The sequence below is a fragment of the Geotrypetes seraphini genome, chromosome 1 (assembly GCF_902459505.1).
Source record: "Geotrypetes seraphini chromosome 1, aGeoSer1.1, whole genome shotgun sequence".
NCBI lineage: Eukaryota > Metazoa > Chordata > Amphibia > Gymnophiona > Dermophiidae > Geotrypetes > Geotrypetes seraphini.
In genome coordinates this window covers 359,827,859-359,842,945 of record NC_047084.1, presented here as the reverse complement: position 1 = coordinate 359,842,945, position 15,087 = coordinate 359,827,859, and the positions used below count along the sequence as shown (strand labels likewise).

Genomic DNA, 15,087 nt, shown 5'->3' with positions numbered 1-15,087 from the left:
GTGGTTAGATAGACTCGCCTGAAAAGCAGGTCAGCTGTTGAATATTGGTTCGGCCAGCTAAGTCCTCGGTGGTGAACTTTGACCTGGATATTTAATTCTAGTGGCCGGATATGACCTCAGCATTGACTATCTGGGATTGCTGCAGGCTGCCTCGCATGTTCTCACTCTCAATATTGGCCCTTTTGTTTTGTTGTTAAATACATTCATGGTTATGCTCCCTCCTGTCTTTCTTCTCTGATTTCTTACTGTAGTCCTAAACAAATTCCTTCTCTGCGCCTATCTTCTTTTCATCTCCATGCCTTTTTTTTTTTCATAAGGAAGACTCCCAGATATCATTTTCCAGGCAGATTGCTTCCTTTACCACTCAATATCTTTTGTTCTTCTGCTTTTGGTTATTCATAATCACATTTCATGTGCCCTCAGTAAGGGTGCCAGATAGATGCTGGATTGAATAAATAAAAAATGAAAATGAAATTTCAGGCATTGGCAGACACTGCTGCTCATAATCAGGTGGGCTCATTCAAGCGTATTTACTGAAAACCACGGATCTGTTTATTTTGTCTGTGTCCTTATTTTCCTCCAGATGGTCTTGGAACACATTGCTGCAATTCAACATCATAATTTGTATGAATGGTCGTGTAGTATTCAAGATTCATGAAATGTGGGAAAATGTAAGATGATTGTTTAACAGATATTATGGTGTGTATTGGTCTTTGGAAGATAAGCAGAAGGCAGTATCCCCAGCAGAAAATTCAACAGTTGTTTTGTTCGTCAGCAGTCATTTAGATTGCATATGAAAATATCACTCTTATTTCATTAAGTTACGTACTCTCTGTAGAATAAGGGCAATAATCCAAAGCAGTTCTATGAAGAAACATGTCTTTCGATTGCAAAAATATATGATTTTATTATTGCCCAACTCCTGATGTGGGAAAATTACCCACATTATAAAGAAATGCTCTAGTACAGTGGTTCTTAAATCTGTCCAGCCCTGCCTCATTCTGCTCCCAGCTCCGCCCCCACAGTCTCCTCTTTTCTTCTAGACAAGCTCCAGCTGTGCCTGGAGGGCCTGAAGCATGCTTGGATATGTGTGACATCATCCACCCAAGCTCAGAGGCCCTTCAGATGCAACCGGAGCTCGTTGGGGCTGTCCAAAACCTGGACAAATGATGGCTGCTTCAAGGCCTTCTCGCTGGGGCCTTCTATGTGCCGTGTTACTGATATCAGTACACAGAAAGCCCCAGTGAGAAGGCCGCAAAGCAGCCTGTGAGTGCTGCTGGCCCAACGCTCCTATGCCGGAAGGTATTTATGATCGTGGTCAGCGGGGATCGGGTGGGAGGGAAGGATAGAGGGTACAGCGGTTCGGCTGCATGGTGGGGTGACGGCAGTTGCTCAAGGGTTCTGCACAAGGGATGGAAGCTGGGCAAAGGTTCTGCTGCATGAGGAATGAGAGGGAGGGAAGGATGGAAGCTGGGCAAGGGTTTTGCTGCACAGGGGGATGGAAGGGATGGAGGGATAGAAAAATGCTGCAGAGGGAAGGCACAAGGGGATGGATGAGTGGGGAGGAAAGATGTTGCAGATGTGGGGGAAAGGAAAGAGGAAGAATTGGGGTGAAGGGAGAGATGATCATGTACATGAAAAAAATAAGCCCTACCCGAAAATATGACCTAGTGCCTTTTTTGGGCCCCAAATTAATACAAGACACTTTCTTATTTTCAGGGAAACATGGTACTCCTGAGCATATCACCTCTCATTTATTTTATTTTATTGCATCTTTTTTGAATCTTTACTGTAAACCGCTCTGAACCTCACGGTATAGCGGTATATAAGAAATAAATTATTATTATTATTATGCATCAACAAAGAATTCATTGTGCTTTGTGAATTCCAATTTACAGTGACCCCTGATGCAGGTGCTAATGTTCGCCGAAACATAGTTCTGTGTTGGGTCCATGTTGCTGTATGTCCTGGATTAAAATAAACAAGGCTTTGACTCATACCTCTGGCTCTTGTGGATTGCTCATTGTCCGCTCCCACTGCTTTCTCTGTCATGCGTATTTATGCCATATAGGTATTTAAACGTCTCTATCATATCTCACCTCTCCCGCCTTTCCTCCAAAGCATACATATTGAGATCTTTAAGTCTGTCCCCATACATTTTATAATGAAGACCATGCACCAATTTAGTAACCTTCCTCTAGACCGACTCCATCCTTTTTATATCTTTTTGAAGGTGCAGCCTCCAGAATTGTACACAATTTTCTAAATTAGGTCTCAACGGATTCTTATAGAGGGGCATCAATATCTCTTTTTTCCTACTGGCCATACCGCTCCCTATATACCCTAACATCCTTCTAACATTCACCATCACCTTTCAACCTGTTTGGCCACTTTAAGATCATCACATACAATCACACCCAATGATACCTTCCATGTAGCCACGCATTCATCTCCAGGATGCAAGTTTCTCTGCCCTGGTCTTTATCCTCGACAGGGAGGATGGATGAGAATACCACCTGCGCACTTGTTTGCTCACCATCTTTCCCAGAGCCATGATAGTCCACAGGGGTACCTGGCAGTATCATTAGTGTCAACGTGAATGAGGAGCATCAGATAATAATCATCAGGTTTGATGAGTATTGGCAAGCTCTCCGTATCATCTTGGATTTTGGCACCAGGCAGACAGCCTGGACATCATGTCTGGTCTGCACAAGGATGCTTCTGTACCTCTCAGAAGGGAATTGTCAACCACCACTACTTTATGCTTCCTAGTGGTCACAGATCCAGTAATTTTTGGGATTTCAAGCTTTGGTCCTTCCTTTTCCTGGGATGCTCTTATCTCCTCCACTTCCAGGGAAGCATACTGGTTCTTCAATTCAAGGGTGGGTGGAGTCACAGTATCAGTCTTGCATAATCTTCCCTCAGCACAGCCTCTTCTTTCCCCACTGCTGGAAATCTTTGACACTTCATGAACCTTTTTATCGATGTACCTCTCATTCTCATGGATGCTTCTCAGTCTTGCCACCTCCTTTCTCAGTTCCTTTACTTCCTTCATGAGGGATTTGAGGTGAAGACAGCTTGCACATGAAGCCACTCCCTCTGCCTGAGTAGCATTTTCTGTTTGCACAGAGACAGAATCTATAACCTGAGCAGCAGCTTTGGTGACACAATGTTTCCTAGTCATACTGTGGTTGCAGAAGTACTTTCACCTGGAAGAATAAAGAAAGGGCAGAAAAATTCTACCAAAGCAACGACCAGGGCATGGTTGGCTGAAGAGCCTATAAATCAAGAAGCTCCACCTTCGAGTGGGCGGAATTCACACCAAATAGAGACTTTTCTCAACAGCTATTTGTGCCCTAAGCAGATCCTATGCCCTGAAATGCAACCTAAAATATTGATCTAGACTAAAACACTTTTTATGAAACCCTAACAGTATAGGCTACACTATTGCCTAACTGTGAAAACTGCTGAGCCTCTACAACCTCTCTCTTAGAACTAGGCTTACTGAGGGTTAGGCACTAGGCCATCATTCCTCCTTTCAAGGGACATCTGTGGAGTCTGATCTCTAAGAAAGTCTTCAGAGTTCAGTCAATGCTCTTCACCTGCTTCCACCCCGAGAGGTGAAAGGCATATACAAGGGACATAGCAGAACATTGGCATTGTATTAAAAAAAAAGGGCATTGTATTTAGAAACAGCAACCTAGCAATAGGTACTGAATGTAGCCAATAATTTAAACAGCTGAGAGTTTGAGGCAGATGAATGCACACGTTATAGAATGAGTGAAATTATTTTTGTGGATTGAAGGTAACCAAGAACTGGCATTTTCTTTTGGAAGCCAGTGGGCTTCAAGCAGCAGTAGTCTATTTTCTATCAAGAACCCTTGAAACTGGGCAGCACTAGCAGAAACTGAGCCTGGAAAGCACTTTAATGTCACAGCTTACAGCCCTCAGCTGGAAAAGTGGAACAGAACTTTATTATTTAAGCACCTTCTAAATGGAAATGTTTAAGAATGTGTGAATTAAGTCAAAAGGTACTTAAAGATGGTTAAGAAAGGCTGCTGAAAGAAAAGGCTGTGCAACATGGATACTGTCCTGATATAGAAATGCTCTAAAGTGAATGAACTTTTGGATCTTTGTGGGGAACTTTGAGAGAAGCTGCCATGTTTTATATCGGGTCTAAATGCCAGAAATGTGCATGTACCTTACTAGCATTCTATAAGTAACATGCCTAAGTATGTGTCCTGCCCATGCTCCTCTCAGACTCCACCTATGTATATACCTACCTGTAAAATGCACATGTATTTACAAAATAGTGATCATGGATTTGGGCATTTACCTATATGCATACTTTATGTGCTTATATGCCATCATTCTAATCATTTACATGTATAAAGAGCATGTAAATTCAGCATCGCTTTTATAGAATTATTTCCCAAAGTCCTTAAGCTTTGATGATGTCTTTATTAATCTAGTTTAAATGTAGCATGGTGTTGGCAGAATTTCCACTTCATCTTTTTAGTTCTCTAGACTTTCTTGTTTCAGATTCATCGAGCTTTGGAGGTCATGACGTAATAGATCAAGAGATGGTACAGCCTCTATGTCCCAGGGCTATGGTTTGCTAGCCCTAAAGAACCATCTGTAATTTTGTTAAAAGTGTCCATCTAGCTCCATTATGTATGAGCATGGAGCCACTTTCTTCATGGAAATCCCATAGTTCAATGCACACCATTGGACCAACAATTGGATCTGGGAGTATTTTGGCTATGTGATCTTGATAGCTTCAACTGTGCTGGTGCTCTGTGACTTGATCAACTGCTCCCTTCAGTTACTCTAGGCAGCAGATACTTTTGTACATGGTCCTCTGGACAACAACCATTGAATAGGGCTGCTAGTTGTGCCTTCTGTAGGTATGTTTCTCCTGTCTAATATAGCTTTTCAGGAAACTTGTCACCCCTGACTTTTTTGAACTATGTTAACTGCAAATTCAGGTTTTCCATTAGTCAGACTATGGTATAATGAAAAGGTGCTGTGTTCAAACTCCCAGTCACTAATGAACTGTGAAAACACCACACTTGTGAACTACATCCCATTACCTATTCATAATGGAGTCAGGGATCTACAATGTTCCTAGAGCTGGTGTCTCCAATTAAGGCCACTTCTTTAAAATTAGAGTAATAGTCATTCTCATCTGGCAATCTGAGTTGAACAGCATGATCCCACAGTCATTCTCACCGGGCAATCTGTGTCGTTTTTTTCCATGGGAGGGTTACTATCCAGGGTTCAAAAGAGTTTCGTATAACAAGTTGCACAGATATTCACTGCAGCTGTCAGAGACCCACATCATATCTTTTCGTCTGTATTTATATATGACCGGAATAAGATATTCTAGATTTATGGAGGCAGGCCTCTACATAGAAACATGATGGCAGATAAAGGCCAAATGGCCCATCCGCAGTAACCATTATGTCTTCCTCTCTCTAAGAGATCCCATGTACCTATCCCAGGCTTTCTTGAAATCAGACACAGTCTCTGTCTCCACCACCTCTTCTTGGAGGCTATTCCACACATCTACCACCCTTTCTGTAAAAAAGTATTTCCTTAGATTACTCCGGAGCCTATTACCTCTTAATTTCATCCTATGCCCTCTCATTCCACAGCTTCCTTTCAAATGATAGCGTAGATTCTTGCCACTGTCTCTAACCTCAACATCTTGAGTGTGATGACTGTTATTTTTTGCTCTCTACCTGTTGTTGTTATGAGTCTGTTTTGCTTGAAGACTATTTTTCAGCAAATCTTTGGTTTATAACTCCAATTCTGGCCTATACTGAGTTATTAAATTCTGGGGAAAAGTAGAGAGTGTGGATTAGTTTTGCAGTTGCCCTCCAGTTCTACAGGTCCTGACTTGGACCCAAGTACAGTATCCATTGAGAATAATCCTGCAAGTCAGGGTGACATCTCTGAAGATGCACCCCTGGTTTGCCACGCAGTGTAAAATAACCCGTGAGAACAACTCCAAACTGGCTAGGGCTACAGGCGCCTTTGTATTTGCTTCAGATGCTGTCTTATTCTTGCAAAAATACAGGAAAGTTAATCTGCTGAAATTCTGTATAGCATTTCCCTTCAGCTCAGAGAGAGATTTTATAGTGTGAGATGAGACTGCCTTAGAGGACAGGACATCTTTGAATCTTTCTTGTAAGTTGCACTTTTGTAGCCAAAATATCGAAAGCTGCAGACATTTTGGAACACTAAGCAAAAAAAATGACCTTTGTTGGTGTGTACCGTAGTCAGACTTCATGTAGATTACATCTTGATCGTGTAAAGACTGGTCAGATCTCTCAGATATAAATGCTGGCTAGTCATTCCTAGCCAAATGTTTAGAACAGTGAGCTCAAAATCAGGGAAACCAACTTCACATCCCACTGCTTTCCTTGTGATCTTGGACAAATCCTCTATTGCCTTGGACACAAAGCTGGTTGTAAGCTTGTGGGGACAGGAGTAATGACAGTTATATCTAAATGTAACTCACATTCACTTCCCTTGTGCAAACCTCATAAGAGCATAAGAATAGCCAGACACTGTCAGACCAGTGGTCCATTTAGCCCAGTATCCTGTTTCCAGCAGCGGCCAATCCAGGTCTCAAGTTCCTGGCAGAATCCCAAATAGTAGCAGCATTCCATGCTACCAATTCCAGGGCAAGCAGTAGCTTCCTCCACGGCTGTCTTAATAGCAGACTATGGAATTTGTCCAAACTTTTCTTAAATCTAGATATGCTAACCATAAGGGTCAACTTTTCCAAAATGATTGGAGGTGCTCAAGCTCTGCCTCAAACCCCATCCAGGCTCTGCCCCAGATCCTGCCCCCATATTAATGCCATTTTCCCCATTTATTTGTAATATACACACACAATATAATTGTATTGACAATACATAATGGTTAATCACAAATTTAAACTACACAAAACACATTGTATGGCTTGTCAGCATTCATTTCTACCAGAACACCTGAAGAACACAGATGCATGTAGAACACAGATAAATGCTATGCAAATACAGGACCACAAACTAAAAGTCCTAATATACACAAATGAAATCCAAAGATGCCAGACTCTGCATGCAGTACAACACTAGAGAAATAGAAGCGAATGCATTTCTTCCTGAACAGTTCAAAATATAGACTGCGTTCTCAAAACCACCATATTTCAATTGCTAAATTGAAAATAAAATTATTCTTCCTACCTTTGTTGTCTGGTGATTTTATTTGTCGAATCATCTTTTCCCAGACTCTGGTTGAACTTCCTTTTGTTTGTGCTCTTAACTGAGTTTTCAGGGCCTTCTTATCCATTTGCTATTTTTCTCTCCTTCACTTTTTGCTCTACATTCATCTTTGGCATTTTAATATTTAACTTTTTTCAATTTTTCTGCTTCTTTCTCAAATCTATCTACTGTTCCATATCTTACCTTCCCATCTATCTATGTACACCATCTATCTCTCTCTCTCTCTCTCTCTCTCTCTCTGCCCTTCCCCTCCACTCCCCTCCATCCATGTATACCATCGGGATACTAGGCTAGATGGATCCTAGTATCCTCTTTCTTTCTTATTCCCATTTTATTCTTAAACAGCATTTCTTGCATCTCTCTTCACTTCCCATCCTTATACACCATCTCTTCCCTCTCTTTCTCCTTCCCCTCCATCCCTTTGCAGTTTCTCCTCTCTCTCCCCCTCCTCTCTTTCTCCTCTCTTTCCCACAGTCTATCATCTCTCTCCCTTCCTTCCTCCCCCTTTGTGGTCTCGCATCTCCCTATCCTTCTCTTCCTCCTCTAATCTACCTCTCTCTCCTCCTTACCTTCCCTGGTCTAGAATCTCCCTCTCCCTCCAGTAGTCCGACATTTCTCTTCTTCCCTTTCTCCCTTCTTGTGGTCTGGTATCTCCTCTTCTCTGCTTCCCTTCTCCTCATCCTTACCATGGTCTGGCATCTCTGTCCTCCCCTTCCCTCCCCCGTAGGTCTGGCATCTCTTCATTTTTTTTCTCTCAATCACCACAGTCCAACATTTCTCTATTTCCAACCCCCCCCCCCCCCATGATCCCTCAGTGACCCCCCTGTGTTCCTCTCCTCCATGGGATCCGATTAGGCAGCTATGCGTGCATTCTTCGGGTCTGCCGAAGGCAGCATGAGTGAAGTAAACACGCTGCCTTTGGCAACCTGGAAGCTTTCCCTCTGCTACTGCTTCGTGCCTAAGCAGGGACAGGAAGCAGTAGCAGAGGGAAAGCTTCCAAGCAAGAGAAAGCAACTTATTTACTTCACTCACGCTGCCGGTGGCCCAAAGAGTGAAAGAGCGGCTACAGTGATGGATCCCAGCATCCCCAGATCCACCATCTCTCCCTTTTCTCTTCTCAACTACCCTTTCATCCAGCATCTCTTTCCCTCCTTCCTCCCCATCCCACAGTCCACCATTTTTCCCTTTCTCTTTCCAATTACCCTCCTATCCAGTATCTCTGTACCCCCTCCCTCCACAGCACCCCTTGAGTCTAACGTTTCTTCCTGTCTTTTCCTTCCCTCCCTCCATCCCACTGCTCACCGTCTATCTCCATCTCTTCTCTTTACAGGCCCATTATTTCTTCCTCTTCACCTCCCACCCACCCTCAGTCCGGCATATCCCTCTCTCTTTGAACCCCCTCCTCCCGTGTACTTCAAGAAGAGCTTTTAGGCCAAATAGGTCAGTTACCCTTGGCCCTGTGTCTTTAGGGGGCCCCCTGAAGGCTGGCATGCTTCCCCTTTGTCTCCCCTTGTCCCTCATCCAGTGTCCCCCTGGCCTTCCCGATCTAAGTTTAAAAATTAATTACGGCCTGCAGAGAATCTCCGGCACCGCAGCCATTCTAATATGCTGCCTGCGGCCTCCACTGCACTTTCCCTCTGCCGTGGTCTGTCCCAGACCGAAACAGGATGTTACATCAGAGGATGGGTGGGACTGAAGCAAAGAGAACGTGCAGTGGAGGCTGCGGCCAGTCTGTTAGCATCGCTAAGACGCTCACAAAACTCTGCAGGCCAATTTATAGGTTAAAGTGGACACCAGAAACCCTGGCTGCACTTTTTTTCATATATATTGTAATACATTTTTTTGAACCTTATTCTATAAACAACACCTAAATCGGTGGGCACCTAGGAAAGTGGCACCTACCGCATGTCATTCAAAGTTAGACACCATTGATAGAATCGTGTGAAGTGGCACCTAAATGGAATCAGGCATCACTTGGCATCTGCAACTTAGTTGCCGGTATATTAGACCAGAGTTTTTTTTGGCCTAAAATACCGGTGCCTAACTCATTCCATGCCCAAACTCTGCCCTTAAGTGGGTAAGCATGGGTAGGCACCTTGGTGTAGACACCTACTGAGTTAGGTGCCTACCTGAAAATTAATTTTTAAAAATTGTTTTGTAATAGCCTTTCAATTATCAGCACCAATTTACCGGTTTAAAGAAAGTTTAAGTTAGGTTCCTAACTCGGTAGGTGCCCTGATTTAGGCACCTACTGTTAGGTCCCGTTTAAAGAATCAGGCCCTTTATATCTGAACTTTTTTAACACATGCTAGTTGTCATGTTATTTGATGGTTTAATACTGATTATATTATTTAGCATGATTATTATTATGGAATTTTATATCACTTGAAGCATTATTAGAACTCAGTCACAATAACCCATCAGTCCTCTTACGCTTTTTTTTTTATTGTCAGTTCCCATATATTCCCAAATGGTAAATAGTGGTGAGTTTGCCAAGAGATTGTTCTCTGCCATGAACCTGTAAAAATTACTCGTTTTTCGAAACCAGCACATCAATTGTATACTAGCAGCTAAAGATCAATAATGTTACGCAGGGTCTGATGCTCAGAGAGATTTATGGGCTCGATCACTAAACTGTGCTGTTGTTGATGCGTACACCACTGACGGCTCCACTGTTCACAAGTGATTTACCACAGGTGAAAACCTACTGTATATCAAATGATTGCAGCCATATGTTTTCCTTAACTGCGAATCTGGAAAATAATGTGGGAAATTTTTGAGTGGCCCACCGCTCAGATTTTGTCCACCATGTGACAGGATGAGGGTAACTAGTAATTAAGCTAATCTGGTGCGTGCAATTACTGCAGACAACTCCTGATTCTTTCTGCATGAGTTATGCTCAGTGGGATTACATACAACTCGAACACAACCAGCTCTTTCCTTTCTTTCTTTCTCTATGACTATTCGGTACGCTGGGCATTGGCTGCACTTGGGATTCTCTACTGTTACTCTTCCCTGTTGTAGCTCATATCCCTTCAGGCTTACTGCTAAAGTTGTATGGTTTGTTCTATGTTGGCCAGAAGGCTCAATCAGGGCCAAGATCAGGAAATAAGGAAGGGGGCTGTTCACCATGGTGGCACCATCATCTAGGGACCATAATAATGCAGGTAATGACCTATTTTAAGAGGACTCGTATGCATGTAATTATTCTTATGGAATGCTAGCAACGTACTTCAGTGCCGGAGTAGAGGAGTAGCTTAGTGATTACTACAGTGGCCTGAGAACCCGGGGAACTGGGTTTGATTCCCTCTGCAGCTCCCTGTGACTCTGGGCAAGCCACTTAAACCTTCATTGCCCCAGCTACAAAATAAGAATCTGTATATAATAAGCAAACTGCTTCGATTGTAACTACAGAAGTCTCATCCCTTTAGCCTGGCAAGATCACGCTAAAATAGAAGCCAACTTTTTCAAATTGATTGGGGGTGCTCAAAAGCTCCACCCAAGCTCTGCCCCTAACCCCACACCCAGAATAGTACTAATTATAATGCCATTTTTTCATTCAATTTTCATAAATACATACACAATATAATCTTATTAACAATACATAATGGTTAACCACAAAATAAAACTACACTGTATGCTTCTCAACATTCATTCCTACCAGAATACTTGGCCTTGGTCACATATGCAGGACACAGATGACTACTATGTAAATACAGGACAACAATCTAAGAGTACTAATATACACAAATGAAATCCTAAGATGCCAGGCTATGTGTGCAGTAAATACCAGAGAAATAAAAATTAATTTATTCCTGAACAGTGCAAAATATAGACAGCAGCTATAAATTCTCAAAAATGACACATTTCAATTACTAAATTGAAAATAAAATCATATTCCCTACCTTTTGTTGCCTGCTGATTTTATTTTTCTAATCATCTTTTCCCAGTCTCTGGTTGAACTTCCTTCTGCTGTGCCCTTAACTGTGTTTCCAGAGCCTTCTTAGCCATTTGCTGGTTTTCTCTCCTTCTTCACTTTCTGCCATACAGCACATCCATCTTTGGAATTAACTTTTAACATTCAACTTTCTTCTATTTTTCTCCTTTCTTCTCAAAATCTATCCACTTTTCCATGTCTTCCCTTCTCATCTATCCATGTGTATCATCTCCTCCTTCTTTCTTCTCCCCTATTTCCATCTATCCATAAGAAGCATTTCTTCTATATATCTCCCCTCCCTCCCTGTGCACATCTCCTCTCTCTCTCTTCCCTTCCCCTTCCTCCCTGTGCACCATCTCATCCCTCTCTCTCCCCTTCCCCTCCATACCTATGCATCATCTCCTCCCTCTCTCCCTTTCTCCTTCATACCTGTGCACCATCTCCTTCCTCACTCCCTCCTGTTGTCTGACATCTTTCTTTTCTCCTTCCCAGTGCTTGGCACCTCTCTCTCCTTCCTTCACCCCATCTGCGTTTTCTTCTGCACTCATCCCTCACCACCCCCACCCTTACCCCTGGGCTAACTTAAAACAGTTATAGGGGGCCCTGCGGTTTGAATATATTTTCTCCTTTTATGCCCTTCTCCCTCTCTCCCTTCCCCTCACCTTTCTGGTCTCTTTTCAGTCTTCTTGTCCAGAGGGTCCCTGACATGGCAGCCATTTTCTCAAGCTGCTGGCACTGCCCCTAAGCTTTCCCTCTAATGCAATCCTCCCAGGCAGAAACAGGAAATTGCATCGGGGGGGGGGGATTGTGGCAGAGGGAAAGCTTTGGGGCAGTGAGAATGGCTACTATGCTGGGGCACTTTCAAACAAGAAGACTGAAAGAAGACCAGGAAGGTGAGGCGAAGAGAGGGAGAAGTATAGAAGGGGAAGAGATGCCCAGACCGCATGCTGGCCCTGGTCATGTGCCAAAAATATTGGGGGTGCTCGGACACCCACAGCACTCGCAGAGCTGGCCCCTATGAAGGCATTAACATTTACAACAGGTGTATGGGCTTGTAAAAATCTTAGGGCTCCTTGTACAAAGGTGCGTTAGGGCCTTAATTCATGGAATAGCGTGCGCTAGATGCTACTGCCTCCTGCAGGCAGTAGTTTTTTGGTTAGCGCACGCTATAGCGGGCGCAAATTTGGTGCGTGCGCTATAAACGCTAGCGTACCTTTGTAATAGGAGCCCTTAATGTCTAATGGGACAATTTGTGTGTGGCTTATAATATTCTGTAAATAGCCTTTGTAAATGTTAGCCCTTCCCATTTGAAGCTGCTGTGCTTATCCCACATCCCACATGAAATCACTTTCACTCCATTTTCTTTTCAATATGATGTCTTTTTCACTGGAGTTAACATGGTGAGAGACCTCATTAAATGCAATAGGTTTCAGTTTGATAAGTCCTTTTTCAGGGGTGGGGAACAATATAAATGAGATCTATTTGCATACAATGGAGTTAGTGCATGCAAATAGATCTCATGCATATTTGTTGGGGAAATCCTGAAAACCCAACTGGATTGTAGCCCTCGTTCCCCACCACTGCCTTTGCTCTTTCCCCAAGCCAGCAAACCAAGCAGATGTATAGCTCTGAAAGCAAAGAGGCACAGCTCCAGTGCAGAACCGACTACAGAAAACCAAAAATCAATCCATCTTAAGCGTTTCAATATCTTTGTGACAATGAAGTGATGTTACAACCAATTGTTCTATAAGGAAATATGCCAATAGAGAAACTTTCAGAAAACTCTTCAAAACACAATTGTTTTTTAATGGTTATAAGGTTTGATTGGTTCTGATCGAGGATTAACTGTGTAATGTAAATTTTGATGATTTTTCCCTCTTTTGTACTGTTTTAAAATATTATGTATGTGAACATATTGTAAACCGCCTAGAGGAATTGGATGGTATAGAAATTTTCAAAATAAATAAATATAAATGGTGCCTAAATTGGTAGCTCCCTATCAAAAAGGCACTGGCCACGTGTCAATCACGCTTAGGTGCTGTTTTAAGTTTTCAAATTTTATTAGGTTTTTATCAAGATTATCTAAGCGGTTTTACAATCGGGTACTCGACTATTTTTCCCTCTCTGTCCTGGTGGGCTCACAATCTGTCTAACGTACCTGGGGCTATGGAGGACTGAGTGACTTGCCCAGGGTCACAAGGAGCAGCGCGGGGTTTGAACCCACAACCCCAGGGTGCTGAGGCTGTAGCTCCAACCACTGTGCCACACACTCCTCCATCACGGCTAAGGGCACTTTATGCGCCAGTAATTTAGGCTAGGGTTTTACTGGCCTCCATTTCAGACGCCTAAGTTCTTCTGAGAATCTTGGCTCACGGCGCCTGAGATCATCTCTATCCCTAACCACGCTTACTTTGACCTTAAGAACCACTAGGCACCTTGTAGACGTAATTGACAACTACCCTAGTAGGTGCCTCCCGGTGCGTACTTTTTTTTAAAAAAACCAAGTTTTTAATTGGTTTTTAATGGTGCAGTCAATTACCATGGTGACTAGCCAATTAAAGCAATTAAGTTAGGTAGCAATAAGGTGCCTAACGCCGCCTATCTTACGGAGCCATTAACAGAATCAGGCCCCGAGTACTTAAGCAAATCACAGGCTAACTAGTAAATTCCATATATGATGCTCAAACTTATGCATGCAAATTCGTGTGCACAATTTGATTGAATAATGAGCCAACTGGCATCAATAATTGGGCGCTAGCAATCAACCATTAATTTGAATTTATGCTTGTATCTTTGTATTCTATAAAGATGTGCGCATAAATTTTTATGTGTGGATCTGAAAAGGGGGTGTGGCCATAAGAGGGGCATGGGCAGGTCATAGGTATTCCTAGAACTTGCGCACACTGATTTAGAATACAACAGATCCACGCCTAATTTAGGCACGGCGTTCACACCAGTTTCAGTTGGTTTAAATCCTCGTGCCCAAAATTGGGTGCGGCTCCCAGCATTATTCTAAAAGTAGCACCCAATTCAGGACCATTTATAGAATAGCACTTAGCGTTCTTTTTTTTTTTTTTTTTTAGGTGCTCAAATTTGGGCACCATTTACTGAATTTAGCCCTAAGAGTCTTTTCTATGACTCGGGACTGTCCTGAATCTTAAACGCACCCTGTGCAACATGCCTCCTAGCACTCTTACCCCACCCACAGTGTTACCCCACCCACAGTGTCACGGCCAAGCAGAGGAGGCAATGAACAGGGCACAAATTTGGTACCTCCACTCCCCTTGCACCTTGTGTGCTGGCGAGGTAAGTGCTCTATGCTTATAGGAATTCTATAAGCGTCAGAGCATTTACTGTGCCAGCCCGCGCCAAAAACTTCTAGCGTAGCTATCAAAGCCGGCTTTGCGCCAACTGATTGCATTTCCTAAGCAAGGAATCCAAGTTCTGGGAATTCCTGTTGCTCACTGTTTTTTAGTATTAGATGGTCTTGTGTTCTGGGGTCTAAGAAGAGATGACAAGCAAAAGCATTACTGCAATGGTTTTGACTCGGGTTTTGAAAATTTTGAAAGTTAAAAGCGGATAGAAACTGCACATGAGCCACTGCTAATTGTGCAATGTTGTTTCTTTTCCAGGTACCTGGTGATGGAGTTAATGGATGCCAACTTGTGTCAGGTTATTCAGATGGAGCTAGACCATGAGCGAATGTCTTACTTGCTGTACCAAATGCTATGTGGCATCAAGCACCTTCACTCTGCTGGCATCATTCACAGGGTAGGGGGATGCCAGGTTTGAGGACTGTCCATTGTTACTTTTTCTGAAGGAAATGTTCCCAGGGTTGTTTATTTAAGATCCTGTAATTAATCGCCTAACCTGCAA

At 43.0% G+C, this 15,087-nt stretch overlaps 1 protein-coding gene across 6 annotated transcripts in view; it reads left to right on the top strand.

Moving 5' to 3' along the window:
* The window catches only part of MAPK10 (mitogen-activated protein kinase 10), a 225,283-nt gene that overhangs the window by 125,887 nt on the left and 84,309 nt on the right, over nt 1-15,087 (top strand). For all 6 annotated transcript variants that reach the window (XM_033943490.1, XM_033943409.1, XM_033943573.1 and 3 more), the window contains one exon: nt 14,844-14,982. In XM_033943490.1, the coding sequence (XP_033799381.1) occupies nt 14,844-14,982 (139 nt within the window). The remainder of the gene's footprint in view (nt 1-14,843; nt 14,983-15,087) is intronic.